Source organism: Carassius carassius, chromosome 43 (assembly GCF_963082965.1).
Source record: "Carassius carassius chromosome 43, fCarCar2.1, whole genome shotgun sequence".
Taxonomy (NCBI): Eukaryota; Metazoa; Chordata; class Actinopteri; order Cypriniformes; family Cyprinidae; genus Carassius; species Carassius carassius.
Window position 1 is genome coordinate 23,438,275 of NC_081797.1, and position 20,828 is coordinate 23,459,102.

The 20,828-nt window shown below is 35.7% G+C and overlaps 1 protein-coding gene across 2 annotated transcripts in view; it reads left to right on the forward strand.

The window, feature by feature from the left end:
• The window catches only part of LOC132124657 (ankyrin repeat domain-containing protein SOWAHB-like), a 31,483-nt gene extending 11,962 nt beyond the window's left edge, over nucleotides 1–19,521 (forward strand). For both annotated transcript variants that reach the window (XM_059535777.1, XM_059535776.1), the window contains exons 3-5: nucleotides 5,767–5,839; nucleotides 18,902–18,997; nucleotides 19,143–19,521. In XM_059535777.1, the coding sequence (XP_059391760.1) occupies nucleotides 5,767–5,839; nucleotides 18,902–18,997; nucleotides 19,143–19,294 (321 nt within the window). In that variant the 3' untranslated portion in view covers nucleotides 19,295–19,521. The remainder of the gene's footprint in view (nucleotides 1–5,766; nucleotides 5,840–18,901; nucleotides 18,998–19,142) is intronic.
• The last annotated feature ends 1,307 nt before the right edge of the window (nucleotides 19,522–20,828 follow it).

The following is a 20,828-nucleotide window of genomic DNA, read 5'->3' on the forward strand; positions in this document are numbered from 1 at the left end:
GCTGTGTATATTATGTATATATTATATATACACATACTTGCATGTATATATTTCAGAAAAACATGTTGTGCTTATACATTAAATATATTTATTTATAATATAAATTATATCTTTTTTTAAATATATACTGCATGTGTATGTATTAATAAATACGTAATATACACAGAACACACATACACATATTTTATACAAACAAAAACTTTTATTTTGTATGTGATTAATTTCGATTAATCGTTTGACAGCACTATAGATATCAACAAAATATCTGAATAGACTGAATATTAATTATATTGTGCACTGAAAAATTGAAGCACGTGCATCATGGTAGAGGTGTAGATTTATTAATTTAGTTAGCTAGTGATAAGTGTTGTGATTACTTAATGTTTTCTCTCACTTTTTCCACTCCTGTAATCTCGCTCCTCATTCTGGCTGCAGTGACGTGCTCATTGATGATAATGTTTAAAGCCTTCACGAGCACAGTCAAGCACACGCACTCTTTTTATTGCCTTTATAATTACATAATTAACTTTTGCTCTCTAATCGTTATGGGGCTAATGGTGCTCTTCAAGTGCAGTCTCCTCTGGGCAGAAATGGAATAAAAAAATCAATAATCCATGCAGCGCTGTCAGGGTCTGGATGTGGCTCACTATGATTCACAAACACACTATCGTGCACTTCTCTTTTCTTTCACGGTCTTATTTTCCCTTTACATGCTACCATATTACACAAACAATCACAAAGAAATGGCAAGAGCAGTGAATTAAATATGAAGTTTTGAAGTAGAAAAATGTATATATTCTAAGTTAAAAGTACATTTTTTTATGTTAATTCCTTAAATGTGAATTTACATCTGATCGGTGAAATGCTCAATTCCTTTGATTAAAAAAAATGAAAAAATAATAAAAATAAGAATAAATTAATAAGCTCATTTTAAATGTATTATATGCATGTCTCTCTCTCTCTCTCTCTCTCTCTCTCTCTTTCTTTTAACACCAACACCTTTACCTGGCTTTTTAAGCATGTAAGTGTACACTTGGTTTTATTCAGTTTCACATATTCTGAAAATGCATGTCAATTATAACAGTAGATTATGACATTACTCTCTCCATGAAGAATGCATGTAATGTTCCCATAAAATTTGGGCCAAACACGATATCATATCTACACTTATAGCAGTCTTGAGGTTGGAAGTGCACCCATGATGCTTTGAAATGCTGTAGGCGGCTCAATGGGTTTTGTAGACTTAGATTTATGCTCTTCATATGAAGGAAATATTTCCAAAGCCAAACTGCCCGTGCTGTCGGTGTGAAATTAAGTTCTTGACCCATCTTGTGCTATGCTTATTCTGTTTCTGTAATCTTCTCTGGCTTTTGCTGGCAAACGGGAGCCGACTCTGGTCTTGATGACGGCCTTCTTTCTTTCTTCTTTCTGAAGGGGGTGAGTTTGATTTCAATACACCTGTGAAATGAAGCAGGATTTAGAAGAAATGTGCTTCAGATTCTGAACGCAGTCACACACTCATTGGCTGCCCAGCTATCAGAGGATTGTGGGACGGTTAAGAACTGGCACGCTATGGGACCAAATCCCTTTTCCTTGCCTAGCATTGAACAAATAGGTTTTATTAAGCATTCAAAATGGAGATACTATCAGATTAATTTATGACCCTTAGAAGTAATGGGGTTTTAATGCCATAACCGTTCAGAGTAATACAGGAAGTATGTGCAATAGTGTGGTGTTTCCTAAGCTGATTCTGATTCATCGCTATTGCTGCCTGCACAGTTGATATGTTCTAAATGGCATACTATAATGATGTTCATGGTATATTATAAAGGATACGGTCTGCATACTTGGTATATGATATCTTGAAGAAAAACGTATTGATCGGAATTAATTAGGCTTTCATAGAGTTCACTGTTACATACCTGAGATGCACCTAGACCTTAAAATGTAATATACAGTACAGACCAAAAGTTTGGACACACCTTCTCATTCAAAGAGTTTTCTTTATTTTCATGACAATGAAAATTGTAGATTCACACTGAAGGCATCAAAACTATGAATTAACACGTGTGGAATTATATATGGAATTATATACATAACAAAAAAGTGTGAAACAACTGAAAATATGTCATATTGTAGGTTCTTCAAAGTAGCCACCTTTTGCTTTGATTACTGCTTTGCACACTCTTGGCTTTCTCTTGATGAGCTTCAAGAGGTAGTCACCTGAAATGGTCTTCCAACAGTCTTGAAGGAGTTCCCCGAGAGATGCTTAGCACTTGTTGGCCCTTTTGCCTTCTGTCTGCGGTCCAGCTCACCCCTAAACCATCTCGATTGGGTTCAGGTCCGGTGACTGTGGAGGCCAGGTCATCTGGCGCAGCACCCATCACTCTCCTTCTTGGTCAAATAGCCCTTGATGCCTTCAGTGTGAATCTACAATTTTCATAGTCATGAAAATAAAGAAAACTCTTTGAATGAGAAGGTGTGTCCAAACTTTTGGTCTGTACTGTATATATCTTTGTTTGCCTTGAAAGTCAACAAAGTATAGTAGAAGTAAAACAGGTCGCGATAGTGTGTGATTAGGGCTGGGTAAAAATATGGATAGCTGAATATAAGTCACTTTGAGTGGAAATATGAAAAGTTGTATGTCATGCTTTTAAATCTATTTGTAATTACACATTCATAATGATGGCATTGCAATGCAGTGCATTTAAAATATACTAAATTTAAAAGTACTAACACTAAAGTTAAAACTGCAATCAAGTACTTTACCTGCGATTTAGTAATGATTATGAAAACAGTGATTAAAATGTTTACTGTGACATCATTACAAAGTGCACTTTTTAAAAGTCTGCTTGCATGTGTTATGAAACATGGGCATGAAAGTGTACTGTATTTACACTAAGTGGCCTTATTTAATTTTATTAGTATTGCACTACAAGAGCACATTCAATACAATTAAGCAAACTTCTTCTTCACAAGGGTCATGATAGCAACTGTGTCAATGTGTTAGTCAGTCTCGTTAAAACCAAACTCCACTGTCTTACCTTGATCTCCATTGGCTCCTTTGGCACCCTGGACAGTCTCTCCAGGGCCTTTACTTATACTGAAGCTGACATGAAGCAGAGCACATGAAAGTGGCTGTGACCTTTCCAAAAACGTCAGTGCTAGGACTAGTGTAATAATGAGGAGTAGAGCCGAGGGAAGTCTACTTTAACCTTTAAGGGCAGCAGAACTACACTATGATTGTGCTGTGCTGTTAGCAAAATGGCTGCGCTGTGCTACACGCTACAAACACAGCCACCAGCGATCCTGACTGATTCTAGGCTCCATTACCTGAAAGAATGAAATAGTGGCACCTTTACCTGGACGTTTAGCATGTTTGAACTCAATTTTATGCAGTTACCCTGCTGAAAAAAACATACAAAACAATAGACACCATTACAGAATGGTTTTACTGGATATAATTGGACCTGTATTGGTTTTAATGGGAACTGTAAAGGATCCTTTGGGTTTCTACTGGTAATTGGTCAGCTTGTTAAAAACCAGTAGTTTCCAACTACAGTAGTTTCCAACTACAGGAAACCATTTATAATGGGTAAAAGTTGATGGTTTGTAATGTTTGTAATGGTATTTGTAGTTAGAAGACCATTCAAATTTTCTGTGATGGTTTCTACTGTTTTTTGTTTTGTTTTTGTTTTCAGCAGGGTAGGCTTGAGTACTTCAAGGACTACCCATGACTCAATCTCTGTGTTTTTCTCTATATGAGTTCTGTTCCAGAATGTAAACGCTGTCTACTGCTTACATAGACCTCCTAAGAGACTGATTTGTATCAATCTACACAGGCAGCAACTTGACACATTATATGCCTTTCACAAAAAAAGTTGGAGACTCGATTGACATCTAGAGTAGAGACTGACGTTAGCATGTTGTTAGGCTAACAAAAGGTATGTTTACACTCAATCAATTTCGAGAATCCAAATAAATCTAATCCAATTTCAGATTCTAAATGTTCATCTTATGTGAACCCTAAACTTGGTATTTTTATTTTTATCTGATTAAAGGTACATGTTGTAGGACCTGCCACTAGAGGGCACACTACTACAACAATAACAATCGCATGGTTTGTTGACGCTAAGAAGGAGCGTGGAATGATGGGATTTGATGTCTTCTTCCCAAACACTGACGGCCATCAATCAGACGGAAAGATAAATCATGGATTTTACGCGAGTTCAATGATTTGCGCAAGTAGATTACATACAAAGTCAATGCAAAGACGTGATCAGATGATGGATCAGACGCGTCCTCGCACGGGTCTAGAGACGCGATGCATTTGGCGTGTATGCCCCATAATACTAATCTTGTTGATCGTTATAATAGCATACGTTTTCTGTAAAGATACGAATCAAAACAACTCACCTGTCGAGTAAAACACAAGCGATCTCTTTCTAGTTGAAGTTTGTCGTGAAGCTCTCTCCATCTAGAAAATGCAACACCGATATTGATCCTCACTCTTTCTCTCCTCTTGTCCCAAACTCTTCTTGGGTCGTTTGGTTGGCCCCGTACGCTTACGTTTACGGGAGCTGTCCTTGTCGACAGAACCAGCGGCAGACGGTAAACCGTAATTATGTTCCATAAATAAGTAACACAATCCACCATAAAACGTGCAAGAAGAAGTAAACAAGGAACAGCTTGAAGCAAGCAAGTGGTTTGCTGGACGCTAGACATTACTTCCGCATTAGTCCACGACACTGTTGTCATGTGGTTCTTCAGTAAAGGCGGTAACAAAGGGTAACTAATGTCATTGACAGGCGACTGCACTGCCCCGTGTCACTGTTTAGAATGGGGATTTTCTCAGGATTTACAAGTAGTTGAAAACATTAGAGATATTGTTAGTAATCAGCTGGACAAAATATATAACACTAGCCTAGTGGTTTTTGGATATTTTATTGTAAATATCTTACAAATTGTACCTTTAAGGGTATGCTTCAATGAGAATGATGTACCTTTTTTTTCATTTCATAATTAATTTGCACCTGCATTTCAATCTCCTGCTGTTACAGACATTTCAGGACATTATCCACTTTTGTGTTTGGTTGATGTTCAAAATACTCAAATATGCTCGCTCTACCCTCGTTTTGCAGTAATCACATGGCCCATTAGTGTTATGAGCAAGGAAATGCTAACTGTAAAACAAACGGACACCAAAGAGATATCAGGGATAGATGGAGTCAATCTTGTTTGCAGAAGTGTCTTCGGATGATAAAGTCCCCCGTGGAGCATTAATGTGCTGTCTTCCACAATAATCACCGCCTGAGCTCAGATCAGCACTAAACCGCAGTCACATTTCATACATCCATCATCCTCTCACGTCAGCTTCACCTTCTATGTTTTGATAGGAAGCACCATCAGGCTGCAGCTGTTTGAATCAGCGGTGGGTGCTGACGGGATCCTGGAGAGAGTTAGTCCCGTGTTAATGTGCGGGATGTACTGGAGCGATTGTCTCAGCGGGTCTCGCTGTCTGGTTAACTGCATAAATGGGAAATGTCGCCTGCACACAGTGGTGTGTGAAATGACGTCCAGCTGTTTTTAATAGCCTATCACAATCGAGTGACAGACACAACAGGAGAACAAGAATTGCTGTCATATCACTGTCCTCCCACACTAATGATATTTAGATATTTGCTTGTGTGTAGGATGCATATAAACTGACATTTCAGGGCTAAATTTGACCAAATGCACATTAAGCTTGTTTGTGTATATTTGCAGGGTTACACACCGCTCCACCTGGCTTCTCTACATGGACATGACAAAATCATCCAGCTGCTAATCAATAACTACAGTAAGTTCACTGTTTCTGAATATCGCTGATTAACAGTGTTTGGAATAACAGCGTTTAAAAGAACAGCGTTAGGTAACAACGTTATTTTTTCAGTAACGGGGTAATCTAACTAATTACTTTTCCCGTCGTTACAACGCCGTTAACGTTACTGAATGTTAAATGCGGTGCGTTACTATGCATTGATTTAATATGCAATCCGAACGCACCCCTGGCTCACACAGCGAGTGAGCAGGTGGGTTAATAACGAGAAAAGCGATTATGATTGGCTAAGGCAGAGTCATGTGTTTCATGGTAGCCAATCAGAGCCAGTGTTTTTACACACACGCACCAGCGGCGCCAAACACACACAGTCACACACACGCAACAGCTACACAGAGATTCGCAGCAGCAGGAGAAATGGTGAGTCAGGAGCAATCCGATGAAAAGTTGGCATTTTCAAGGTGGAGATATAAGCACTACTTCAAATTCATTGTAGTCAAAGGCAAGAACGTGCATGCAATGTGTGACACACGCATCTACAAAGCTAGTGGCAAAAAACACTTTTCTTACAAAGAGTGCAGGATAAAACTCTTGCTGTCTGTTGACGTGCAATAAATCTCAAAAGTTATGTACGAACACCTGTCTGTTCTACTTATTTCAACTGACTTGTGAAAACTGCTAAAAAAAACAAATTCTTTGACATATAGCAACTTTTTTTTTTTTTTTACAGTAACGCAAATAGTTACTTTCCCTGGTAACAAGTTACTTTTATTATAGAGTAATTCAGTTACTAACTCAGTTACTTTTTGGAACAAGTAGTGAGTAACTATAACTAATTACTTTTTTAAAGTAACGTTCCCAACAGTGCTGATTAATTACCTTACCTCACCTTAAGATGTGTGGACGGCATCTGTATATGAGTCTGCGGCCAGCCAGTTGGCATACATCTTTTGCATTTCAACTTTTGTCACTGCATGTAAATATGTTGAGAGGATAAAAACGTGTTACTGCATAACATTTTGGGGAAAGCCACATTGTGCAACCAACATGCAGAAAAACACGCAGGAATGGAAATTATACAGAGAACCCCTGAAGACCATAATGTTTTTTGGTCATTTCAAGTTTTAAAATGTCATGTGGTTCAACCTTCAAAAAGCACTTTATAAGATTAATGAATTAACAATTAATGTTATTTGAAAAAAAGTATTTATTTATTTAAGATGTGTACACAATACCTGAAGGCTATATACTTTAAGTAAATACTGTATACAATAGTTAAATATTTTTTTTAATGCCTTTTACTTGATGGTTAAACCACATGACATTTTAGAGTCATTAAATTTAGACTTTTCTTAAATAGTATATTAGTTGGTAAAAAAATAATCAGTCAAAACTCATTCATTTATTCATTTAGATGTGTAAACATTACTTGAAGAATATATATATATATATATATATATATATATATATATATATATATATATATATATATATATATATATATATATATATATATATATATAGAATAAAGCTTAAAGAAAATGTTAAAGCCATTTACTTGATGGTTACACCACATGACATTTTAAAATCATTACATTTAGACTTTTGTTAAGTAATATAATAATTGGTAGTTTATCCTATTGTATTTTATTTTGACAGACTCTTTTGGCAACAATTCTTTTAGGCAGTCCTTACATTTCGGTCAATAGTCAAGTCAAGTCAAGTCACCTTTATTTATATAGCACTTTAAACAAAATACATTGCGTCAAAGCAACTGAACAACATTCATTAGGAAAACAGTGTCAATAATGCAAAAATGATAGTTAAAGGCAGTTCATCATTGAATTCAGTGATGTCATCTCTGTTCAGTTAAATAGTGTCTGTGCATTTATTTGCAATCAAGTCAACGATATCGCTGTAGATGAAGTGTCCCCAACTAAGCAAGCCAGAGGCGACAGCGGCAAGGAACCGAAACTCCATCGGTGACAGAATGGAGAAAAATACCTTGGGAGAAACCAGGCTCAGTTGGGGGGGCAGTTCTCCTCTGACCAGACGAAACCAGTAGTTCAATTCCAGGCTGCAGCAAAGTCAGATTGTGCAGAAGAATCATCTGTTTCCTGTGGTCTTGTCCTGGTGGTCCTCTGAGACAAGGTCTTTACAGGGGATCTGTACCCGGGGCTCTAGTTGTCCTGGTCTCCGCTGTCTTTCAGGGCAATAGAGGTCCTTTCTAGGTGCTGATCCAGCATCTGGTCTGGATACGTACTGGATCCGGGTGACTGCAGTGACCCTCTGATCTGGATACAGACTGGATCTGGTGGCTACAGTGACCTCGGAATAAGAGAGAAACAGACAAATATTAGCGTAGATGCCATTCTTCTAATGATGTAGCAAGTACATAGGGTGTTATGTGAAGTGTTCCCGGTTCCGGTTTACCTAATTAATGCAGCCTAAAAATCCTTTAACGGATTTGGATAATAAAAGCATATTAGTATGTTATGTGTATGCCAGGTTAAAGAGATGGGTCTTTAATCTAGATTTAAACTGCAAGATTGTGTCTCCTTCCCGAACAATGCTAGGTAGGTTATTCCAGAGTTTAGGCGCCAAATAGGAAAAGGATCGGCCGCCTGCAGTTGATTTTGATATTCTAGGTATTATCAAATTGCCTGAGTTTTGAGAACGTAGCGGACGTAGAGGATTATAATGTAAAAGGAGCTCATTCAAATACTGAGGTGCTAAAACATTCAGGGCTTTATAAGTAATAAGCAACATTTTAAAATCTATACGATGTTTGATAGGGAGCCAGTGCAGTGTTGACAGGACCGGGCTAATATGGTCATACTTCCTGGTTCTAGTAAGAACTCTTGCTGCTGCATTTTGGACTAGCTGTAGTTTGTTTACTAAGCGTGTAGAACAACCACCCAGTAAAGCATTACAATAATCTAACCTTGAGGTCATAAATGCATGGATGAACATTCCTGCATTTGATATTGAGAGCATAGGCTGTAATTTAGATATATTTTTGAGATGGAAAAATGCAGTTTTACAAATGCTAGAAACGTGGCTTTCTAGGTTTTTAGGTCCTATAATTAACACCTCTGTTTTTTTTGGAATTTAGCAGTAAGAAATTACTCGTCATCCAGTTTTTTATATCGACTATGCATTCCATTAGTTTTCCAAATTGGTGTGTTTCACCGGCCCACGAAGAAATATAGAGCTGAGTATCATCAGCATAACAGTGAAAGCTAACACCATGTTTCCTGATGACATCTCCCAAGGGTAACATATAAAGCGTGAAGAGTAGCGGCCCTAGTACTGAGCCTTGAGGTACTCCATACTGCATAGTATGCTACATAATACCAACATAGTTCAACAATTCACTGTTTCCCCACAGTTCTGAAGAACATTCACAACCAGCATCACAAACTTACAGCTGCTATATATATATATATATATATATATATATATATATATATATATATATATATAACAGGTGGATTTACGTAGATCATACTCTTGAGGATCATAAGCAGACTAACATGCAATACATTCTATATCTGTCATCCTATTTATATATTCAAATTCAGTTGTTCAACTTTTAGCTGAAGAGAATGAATGAGAATGAGAGTGCCATTTTTTGAAGAATTTGCGTGTGTGAATGTGCTCTCTGGAACTTACAGTTGGAAATGAAGCAAAATAGTAGAGTACTAAATAGTGAAGTAGTCATTTAACACCATGTTTGTTATTTACAGAAACAACCTGACAATAATTTGATCTCAAACCCACTAATTAGCTAAAGTCCATTATAAGAAAGAGGAAATCCAGCTAACAGACACAGATCTGATCAGTGATGCAAAGCTGAAGTTTCTGTGCAGTCACGGATGATAATTGGTTTTTAGGGGAGAAAATTCCAGCGACGGTCTCACACTGTGAGCTAACACTAGCTCCCGCTAATGAAGCTAACTAGGGTGTGTGTCAATAGAGTAATTCAAAAGAGCAGTCCCTTGAGATCTTGGACGGCATACACGCATGTGTTTGTGTAGGGGGGTCTTGTTTGTAAAAAGCCCCTAACACAGAATAGATGCCCATATGTTGTGTGTTAGGTGTCCCCTCAGTCCTGTTGTGTTTGTAATTCACTAAAACACATATGGTCTAGGTCAATATTAGATCCCACCTCCTCTGAACAAACCACAGAGTATCCATATGGTGTGTGGAAATGGATACTCCATGGTTTCCCATCACCACCTACAGCTCATTTGGACCCTACACCGAGAGACAGAGAGAGGGTTGTCCTTCTTTTTGTTCAGGTTTTTTCACGCACTGTGAATGTTCAGCCAAACTGTAAATTGTTCTCTTCACAGAATGACGATACAGTTGAGCAGACCAGTGAAGTTTATATCAGTGGTGCTCAATTGGTTTTGAAATATCATATTGGGCACAATCATATTCATTAATTTATCAATTATTTGTAAATAAATAAATTGAATGAATGAATGAATGAATGGATGGATTACTTAAAGACATTATGGTTAACACAGCATGTAAAAATAGTCTTTCAAAACTAACTCATTCATTTGTTCATTTATATGTTTAAACAGTACTCGAAGAACATACAGGTATATAATTCAAGTAAATATTGTATATAATATTAAAATCTTAAAGAAAATGTTAAAGCCTTTAACTTGATGGTTATACCACATGACATTTTAAAATCATAAAATTTAGCCCTTTGTTAAATAATATATAGTTGGTTAAAATAAATAAGTTGAATGAATGAATGAAAGCAATGACTTAAAGACACCTCTTCTATTATGAAGTTTTATTTTTATTTGTATTATTATTATTTTGATTGAAATTATATAATGCCGGGTAGTAGATGATAGCATGTCATCTGGATTACCTAATCAGATCCCAATTTGATTATTATATTTCTTGATTACAGTGATCAAGTTATTCACAAAGTAACAACACATTTATTATAAGTCATCAACTCTGCCTAATTCTTTCTCATCTATAAAATTTATTTTAAAATTTCCTGCCGCTAATGCATCCAGAAAGTCTCCCAGTTTTGTGGACATTCACACAAAGACCATTTACTAGCCATTTTGATATAATTACACAGAAAAAAAAAACTCTTTTTAAAAAGTGTTCTCTCAACAGTGCATCAACTAATTATAAGCTTTTTATTAAAATTGCAAACCCCAGATTGTTGTGCCATGATGTTAATAATAACTTGTTTTTATATCAGTACAAGTCAATGTGATGAACAATTTAAGACAAAAGTAATCTAGAAGTAATCTAAAAGTAGTCTGATTATATTACCTAAATGTGTAATGTAATGGATTACGTAATTAACTACAGTTTTTTTTGTCATTTAATTTGAGATCAGGTACAGACTACAATTAGCAAGTAATCTGCCCAGCTCTGTATTGTGCTCTAAATGAAACATTTCAAGTGTCTTATCACATTGAAGAAAAAACATTACTGATGAGTCTGCTGTAATATTTAATATTATTAGATTATTTAGGTCAGATTATTTCGACTATTTCATCTGGAAAAAACTTTTGTTTTCAAGAAAAAAATAAAAAAAAATCGCATGATACAAATAGCTACTGAAGAGCTTCATGACAACATAAAAAATCTTGTAACATTTTTGATGAATTCATCTTTTTATGACATGGCAAGGATAGTTCAGGTTGTAAAATGTCATGTACAACCCATTACAACATTATATGGATTAATAATTAATTTAAAAAAATATATTGTTTTTAACAATTATTTATTGTTAAATGCATTTTTATTAATTAAAAATATGTAAAATATTACAAATATTAATTAATTTTTCTTAATGCTTAAGATGTTAACTGTATAGATGATGCAAAGAAAACATTTTCCATCACATGACATTTCTAAAAGTCATTAAATTTCAACTTTCATCTCACTCTCATCAGCACACTTTATCTCTCACTAAACTAAAGGTGTTCAGCTCTTTAAACATGGTATTATTATCAGAACTTTAAGTTCTGTCATCAGCTCCTCGTCCTCGTGTTGTTTCTGTGATGAACTGGTTTGGGCCACACAATAAAAATGACTGAGGACCGAGATAACATTGGACCCCACTGACTCTCACTGAATGGACTTTCAGTGTGGCCTTTATGAATCAGAGGTATAGAGCATGTCTCAGGCTGAGCATCAGACTGCTGAGATCTCTAGCGCCAGACCTTCTCCTGGAAACCTCCGAAGCAATGAGCTGTGTCTGGCCAAGCTGCCGTCAGCGGCCCTTCATCCCCTTCACCAAGTCACCAGACTGTTCCCTGCTCACACACTCACATGCACATCGTCTACATTCCACTGCCTGGTGTGTTTCAGTGCACCTCATTACAAAGATCAAGAATTGACATTGTTACTGATTATCACCAATGTTTATTTCAATATTTATTTTTGTATTACAAATAGACAAAACATCTTAGTTGGTTTTGGTGGAAATAGTGATGAAAATTTAGATTTTTTTAGACTAATCTTTCTAATGCTAAAACTTAAAAAATATGATTAATAGTAAAAACAAACAAACAAACAAACAAAAACTGAGCGATAATCATAATGTGTGGTTAAAAAATAAATAAATAAATTGGTTTATGTCACTTTTGAATATCACATAAATAATAATATTAATTAAGTTAAATTCAATTGAAATAAATGGTGAACTGAACATGGTGAACAATACAAAATTAAATGGCTGTGATCAGTTGTAAATAATAATTATATATATATATATTTTTTTTTTGGTTCTTTCTTTAAAATTTTAATCTTTAACATATTTTTAAAAAATAATTAAATTAAATTAAATTACACACAAAAAGTACACAAAGTACACACTTTCTTCTAATTTTAAGCCTGGACAGTTGTAAAATCACAAAAAGAATGTATATGTAAAAAGAATTTGATTATAAAATAAATAACAGTGATAAATGGTAAAAAGCCATTATAATGTGACCCTATATAATATATATATATATATATATATATATATATACATTTTTTTTTTTGATATATAAAAAAGATAAAGGTACAAATGTACCCCTGTACTGGAGCAGTTTACAGAGTGCTTGTAGGTGCAGAAACATGGTATTTCCATCTAATTCCATTACTGCACCATAGTTCTACCAGAGTGTTTTTATATAAGGACTCAAACCGCTGCACTAATGATTTCTATAGCACTCCGGGTGAATAATGCATTATCTTATCATGGCGAGATCTGCGCGAGTGGTTAGGGAACTGCAGATAGTTTAACATAGTTACCAACTGACTGCTTGCAGTGCCTTAAGCAATATAGTTGAACAGCGTTATAGGATTACCGCTTTGCGCCTGGAAACATAAGCCTCTCTTAGCGGCGTACAGCTTAAGACCTCCGCGTAACTCTATTAAAGCACACAGAATTTCTCCAGACACACATCTAATCATATAACTCTGTTAAAACAGCTCGCAGTTGCTTCGGATACAGTCGTGACTGGATTGTTGAAAATCAGAGTTAACATCTCGCTCTTTATTGAAACTGTGTTTTATTAGTTTATTGTTATCAATTCATGTCCGTCGTCGATATTTAGGCACTGCGGGAGCTGCACTGTGGGCCTGTTTGGTCGACTGTCCACCTCAAGTGCTGTTGTTGAAGATCTTCCAGCATGCTCTGTAATGGTGAACATAGGAGCTAAAATATAATTCAGTAGAATAAGTGACTGGGGAGACATCCGTATACATTAATGCTGAGGGTTTGAGCCTGTTGGTCAGAGACGCTTACTGTAACTGTAACTGTACTCTTACTGTAACGCCACAATTCAACATGAGTTATAGTCTACAAACATAAACCTCACAAACACCAGTGCTGGGGGTGAAACAGTACAGGTAACACCAGTTATGGAATCAGAGTACCGTATTTAAGTAACTAGTAAAGTAACGCATTACTTTTTAATTTAGAAGGAAATATCTGAGTTACTTTTTCAAAAAATGTTTTTACTCAAAAACAGATTCAGTATTGCTCAAAATGAATAAAACCCAAAAATGCGAACTCAGAATATTATACAAACACGCAGTAGTTAAATATATTAAATAAGACAAATATAATTTATGTATTTAATCCAATTTTATTAACCACTGTTTTTGCTATACTGACCTTCAATGAGCCGATACTATTAACCATACTAACAAGGAAAGATGACATAATTGTGTTTCATTTTTGTTATTGTTGAATGGTATTGATCTTTCATCTCCTGCGTCACACTCTTCATAATATTTCTTTGAGCTGCGCCCTCTACTGTACAGACGTTCATTTACACTTCCTTCAGCCTGAGGCTTATTCATTTCAATTGTGGTGTGAAAGGGCTTTTACATTTGTAATTTATTTATTTTTGTTATATTAAAAACAAACAAACAAACAAGCCCTGCCCAGATTTAAAAAGTAACTAAAAAGTAACATTATGCATTACTTTTCACAAAAAGTAACTAAGTAACATAATTAGTTACCTTTTTAAGGGAGTACCGCAATATCGTAATGCATTACTTTTAAAAGTAGCTTTCCCCAACACTGGTAAACACTGTCAACAAATGTACAAGTTATATTATATATATATATATATATATATATATATATATATATATATATATATATATAATCAGCCTTTAACTGTATAATTGGCTGTTACTGGGGTTATTATAAATAACTAAAACTCAGCTGGGTTACTTGGGTTAGTGTAATAACTACAACTAAGTTTAAAAATATAAAATAAAATAAAACCATGAAAATATTTTTTTGTTAACGGAAATAAAACAAACATTATAGTTAAAATATACTTTTAATTGCATAAAAGCAAATTATAGTTATTTTATTTCAGCTCATTTTCAGTTTAGCATTCTGTAGTAAAATAAATGACACTGAAATAAAAATTAACAAAAGACATAAACGTTAACAAAATAATAAAAACAACAAAAGTATACAACAAAACTGCTAAAAGGAAACTAAAATGAAAAGGAAAAATAGAAATAGAAAATATATATAAGAAATCTAAATATTAATATAAATAATTATGAATTCAAAACACTCAAATCAATATTTCATGCCTGTTAACGTATTTATTTGGTAAGTAACCATATAATAAGTGCAATTATGTACAGTCAGGCAGACAAATAATGCAGTTGGTGCATTATTGCTTATTGCCTAAATAATTAGCATGAACATGAAAACTTTTTTAATTGTGATATTATTTTCATGATGATAACAAATATCGAAATCCTTTACCTCAATTTTCATTACCATAGAAAAATAAATAAATAATAATAATAATAATAATAATAATTATTATTATTATTATTATTTTTGTTGTTGTTGTTGTTGTTAATCATAATCATAAAGTGACCACAATGCAAAAACAACATTTATGTAAATTGTGTAGAATCAATCAACAAACAAATTCATAATTAAATATTATTTTAATTTTAATGTTTTCAAGATTTAATAATAAATAAATGTATATTATTGCATAAAAACCAACAAGGTTGATTGATTGATTTGTGATTATCAGTTTAATTTCAATTTTATATACATAACGTTTGTTCCTAAGTTCATTCAGTCATTCATACATGCATACAGTACATACACACATAAACACGCATCATTATATTTGAATTATGAAGCCTAATAAGCATTTGATTCTGAAGACATGCAGGGTATGCAGCTGTGATGTCATCAACACTGCTTCAGTGACTGAAAAGAGCTGGTCATTCACACACATTCATTAGTCAAGCAAAGCACTGATCTCTGAAGCTCAATCTCCAGCAACAGAATATATCATTCATGAAGAGCACAGCGATTTTAAAAAGGCATAACAGGCTGTTGACACTATAAAAATAGGTGACGTTGACCTTTAGCACGTTAGGCGTCCTCTCCGCCGTGTCCTCGCTTTCCCTCTCTTTATGTTGCCCGGCCTTTTTTCAAATGCACAGTCCTCACCTCTTCTTTTCACTGTTATCTCAAATAATTACCCTTCCGCCCCCCCCCCCCCCCCCCCCCCCCCCGAGTCCCTGGAGGCCTGAGCAGCTCAAAAGGCCAGTCAGTGTGTCCAGGCGTGGAGGGATTGAGATCAGCGCTCAGTCGCTCAGTATTCAGACTCTAATTAACCGCCGCGGTGTTCAGGCAGGCCCCAGACCAGCCCGAGTCCATATGGCTGCTACAAGGCCAGTGTGATTATCACCATGTGCTAAAGAGCGGGAGAGAGAGGATGACTGAAGAGAGAGCGCATTTGGGTGTATTATTTTTAACGACTCTCCATTGCCAGAGATGACGGTGTGTTTGTTATTTTAAGCGACAGTAGCCTAACCTTGACCTCCCACACACTCACACCTCTGTTTATGTGTTAGCAGAAGTCATTACTGAGAGTGTCTGTGTGTTACAAGTGCGAGAGAAGGAAAACGTAATCATATTTTATTCATAGCTTCGCAAAACAGTGTAGAATGCGAGACAACAGCGTTTCTGGTCAGATTTGCTGTTGCTTGGTGAATTTTCACAGACAGAGTCTTGTCATTTCAATAGGAATCCACGCGATTGGGAGTTTACCTATGCAGATTTGCTCCGCCCCCGTGGCTCTTGGCCCCTCCCCACTCCTCACCACAGACCATTTTTTTTACTCGCCAAAATGTTGCTAATGTGACCTCACTTTAAAGATGCGATTCACCGCAGGTAAAATAAGGTTTTAATAAAAGTTAGCTGGATGTGCAAAGAAGAAACACGAGTGCACAAAAACAAACAAACAACAACAACAAACAGCTACACGCTAAATAGAAAACTATAGGACCTTGTTTCTGTCACTGAATGAAAAATAAAAAAGGCAACTGCAACTTTTTATCTCACTATTCTGAGGTTTTTCGAGGAGTTGTGAATTTATAGAATTGTGTGAAATTAATTCACATTTGCAAGTTACAAAGTCAGAACTGTGTGATATAAAATCAACACTGTGAGTTACAAAGTCATTTTACAACTAATGTAGTAAGATTATGTCTCGTTCTCAAAGAGCTTGATTGACAGGCGATGTGACCAATCCTAACACCAATTCTGCCCTCTTGTCCAACAATTATGGCCGGAAACTAACAATGAATTTAATGTTTTACCTATTAGATTGTGTTTTATTAACGTCTACACCTACCCCAACCCTTAATAAATTAATAATGCAAAAACAGTAATATTGTCGTACAGTGTGATATAAATACACTAAATTGATGTGCGCATGCCTGAGAGCTGCAGCTGTTTCCCAACCACAAATCAGACTGGAGAGAGGATTCATTTTGGTTGACTTAAACTTGAAAAGGGTATGTTCCGTGGTAGAAATAAAATATGTTCTGATGTTCATTCATGTTTATTTCATGCTTTAATTAAATATGAAAGGATCAGTTCACATGAAGCCTTTCACTGCGCCAATACAGTGATCTCTCATTAAGTATTCATTGTTTGAATTTCTTTAAAAATGGAGCAATATGAAAGCTGGGAGTGTTGAGACCTTGTTTCATATCAGAAGTAACCTGTTCTGTCCAGAGGCGGAGCCAGGACGTTTTCATAGGGGTGGCCAGGAAGGGGACAGCAACCAGTCTGTGATGGCACAGAAATCTTCATTATTTCAATATAAAAATGTGTTTGACTATAATGTACTGGACTGTATTCATTCCAAAAACACAACTAAGTACAATTAATTTCTACTAAACTGTAATTGAGATATTTGTGAATTAGATCAAGTAATACTGAGTGAATATGACAATTTCTGTATTATTCCTCACCTCCAAGTATTTTATAAAGGGGCTCACTATAGATTTAATGCTCATACAACTTCTCAAAACTCCCAAATGTTTGCTCTCCAATATCACATACTAATGGATGAAACATGCAGAAAGATGTGAAAATGGCTGGAAATCAACAGTAGACATAAATGCATTTCAATTTTCATTTTCATATATGTTCTACTAGATTTGTAAAATTTGTAATTTAATGCTCAAATAAATGTGAACACAGTACACTTATACTAGAATAAGTGCACTGTGATCACATTTATCGATGCATTAAATTACAAATAACAATACATATCAGTTTTTGCCTTAGGTATTCTCGAATTCTCGAATATATTTTAGTACATGCATTTGAGCGACGTTCTTGCATGCTGCGTATACATGCAAAGTTTGCAGCTTTAATCATCTTTTTGGAGATTGCTGATGACAGAAGTGGGTATGTAGTATGCTCATATTTCTTGTGCGGGTTATTTATGATGAAGTGATATAGAGCGTGTGCAACATATCCGCGTACTGTTGAAGAGTATGCACCGTAAGCAAAGTAAAACAGCTAATGGGACAGGAAAGTGTGTTTTACTGACATATAGGCTAGTCTAACAACATTTCATCAGACCGAAGTTCACAGTTGTTCTACTGAAGCTGATTTGGCTGCTGTAGCTCGTTTGACTCGCGCCTGACGCTGAGGTGAAGCTGAAGTGCGCTTCTGAAAATTCTCCCGTTTGATGTGGTCATAAAGAGAGATACGGTGTTCCGAATCTTAATAAATGCATTTCTTGGTAACAAAAAAAGGGACAAAAATTGCAGTTTTGAGTGGGGTGGCCAAAGGGGTCAGTCTTTCGTCAGTGGTGTCCATAGCCACCCCCTGGCTCCGCCCCTGGTTCTGTCGGCGTGGTCAGTTTCCTCTTTGCTCCATGATGTAACAGTAACTAAGCTGAATGAATGAATGAATGAATGAATGAATGGATTTCTACTGCATGGGCAGCCAACTTTTATTAAAACCCCATCTTGTCAGCAGTGAATTAACCCTTAAAGGGGCTGTTCACACAGGACACTTTTTTATTTATTTTATTTTTTATTATTTGGTTCCACTGCAATGCTTTTCCATCAGATTTTCCATCAGAGTCAACATGCCCTAGACAGATGTTTTTGACTCTTGAACATTGTTTTTACACATTGAGTTATTAATAACACCAGTGATTCAAAATGTTTCTTTTGAAAGTGTTGCTGTACAATCTGAAACAGCTTTTCTTCTTCTTCTTTCTTCAGATGCCAAAGTTAATGTAAGGGACTATCACGGGAAGATGGCAGCTCATTACTGGAGTGGCAGCAAGGATATTTTTACCGAACACAGATCTCATTCTGGCACGTATTTACTATCCAGTGTTTGATATTTACAGAAGCATGTGTATAACAGTGACTAGCAAAATCATTCTGTGCACTGTGTGCTCATCTCTCTGCTGCTGGATTGGTTGTCTGCGGTGATTGACAGCTGCTTTGCTCCACTCAGCTGGCAGCTGGCCGAGGGGGAGGCGGGCCCAGTGTTACGCACAGCTGTCTGCGCTCCTGTCTCGCTCTCAGAGCAACAGAATCATCAGTGCAGAGACGTCCAGCAGTCCACTACAGCTCCATCACCCTCATCCTGACACACACTCAGCATGAACCACTGCCCAGTGATCCTCAAGTAGTCATAAAATCAGTCATTAAAGGATTCGTTCGAATAAAAATTAATATGCTGTCATCAATTACTCACCCTTGTGCCTTAAAACTTGCATGCTAAGACTTAATCCTTTGGTGATAAATTGTTAATTTCAGGGTTCTTGTTTAAAGAAAACTCTTGTATTGAATGTGCACTTTTAATAAAATATATATAAACTTCACATAATATAATATTAACGTAAACTTAAACTTAAACTATTTAAAGAGAGCACACTTCATGCCTGTTTCCTAGCAGGCTTTTTAAAAAAGTGCACTTTGTAATAACGCAAAATTCAAAGTTTTACTTTAAAGTCCATAATTGTCTTATCGTTGATCATTGACTTATAATCTTTTGTTGAAGCACACTTATTTTGATGTTTGATATTGTGCAATGTTAACTTAAACTCTTTCGTTATTACACATGCTTAATTACAAATATTTGAAAATACATGACATAAAATAATAACAATTATATAAAAGTATATTTTAGTTTAGCATAAATACGTGTCAGTACATTCAGCAGGACTTTATATTATTAAGTCTTACATAAGTGGGGCAAAAAATATATAATTGTAAAACATAACATATTTTAATTTAATTGCTATTAATGTGCAATAAAGTGTCCGAAAACAATTAAGTTTACATTTAAGTGTATTCTTTTAAAGTATTTTATTTCTGTAATAATCATTCTTTTTAAAAGTATGCTCAATTTTAATTATTTAAACTGTAAAAAACATTTTAGGGACAAATAATGGCACATATGTGTGTGTGTGTGTGTGTGTGTGTGTGTGTGTGTGACACTGCAAGCATAAGAATTTGTTTACCTCTTTTACTCACTGAAAGTACATACTTTGCTGATAATGGGACGATGCTCATGCAGTCGCATTAGTGAAATGTTGGCAGAACTTTATGGAGAAAATCAGTCAATAGTGTAGTGATGTGAGAAGCGCAGCTCAGTCAGAAGTCATTTTTAAACCAAGCAGCTTTCTTTGGCTCAGCACGGTGAATTCACATGACCAGCTGAGGCAAAACATAGCAAACATCATTGCTGTTAATCTTGCATTTACTCGTCAGAAATACCAAACCAGTCTCTCCAGCTTTCTCTTTATATACACCCCAATTAACACAAGGCCTAGAGGAGCACAACACGGCGTAATGCTTCTGTCCATCTGATGTATCTCAGGTCTTTGTCTTTGTTTGGACACTAGCTGCAGTATTTCTCACTATCAGACCAAGTCTCGCTAGCGGCTGTCGTGTGAGAAAGCTATGTGCAGATAGCACGCTCAGAACGGACCAATGCTAACAGCTAACTCGCTCTGGAAGGAGAACAAAACAATGGAAGACATTCCAGTGACTGTGGACTGATGTTGTGTAGAAAAGAAATCAAACACTCTGAACTTCGATAGATACTGATAACGATTCATCAAAGTCTAGCAATCTTTATTGACTGTATGCATGGATTTCCTGCCATCTGGGAAAACTCAGCAGTTTTCTTGAA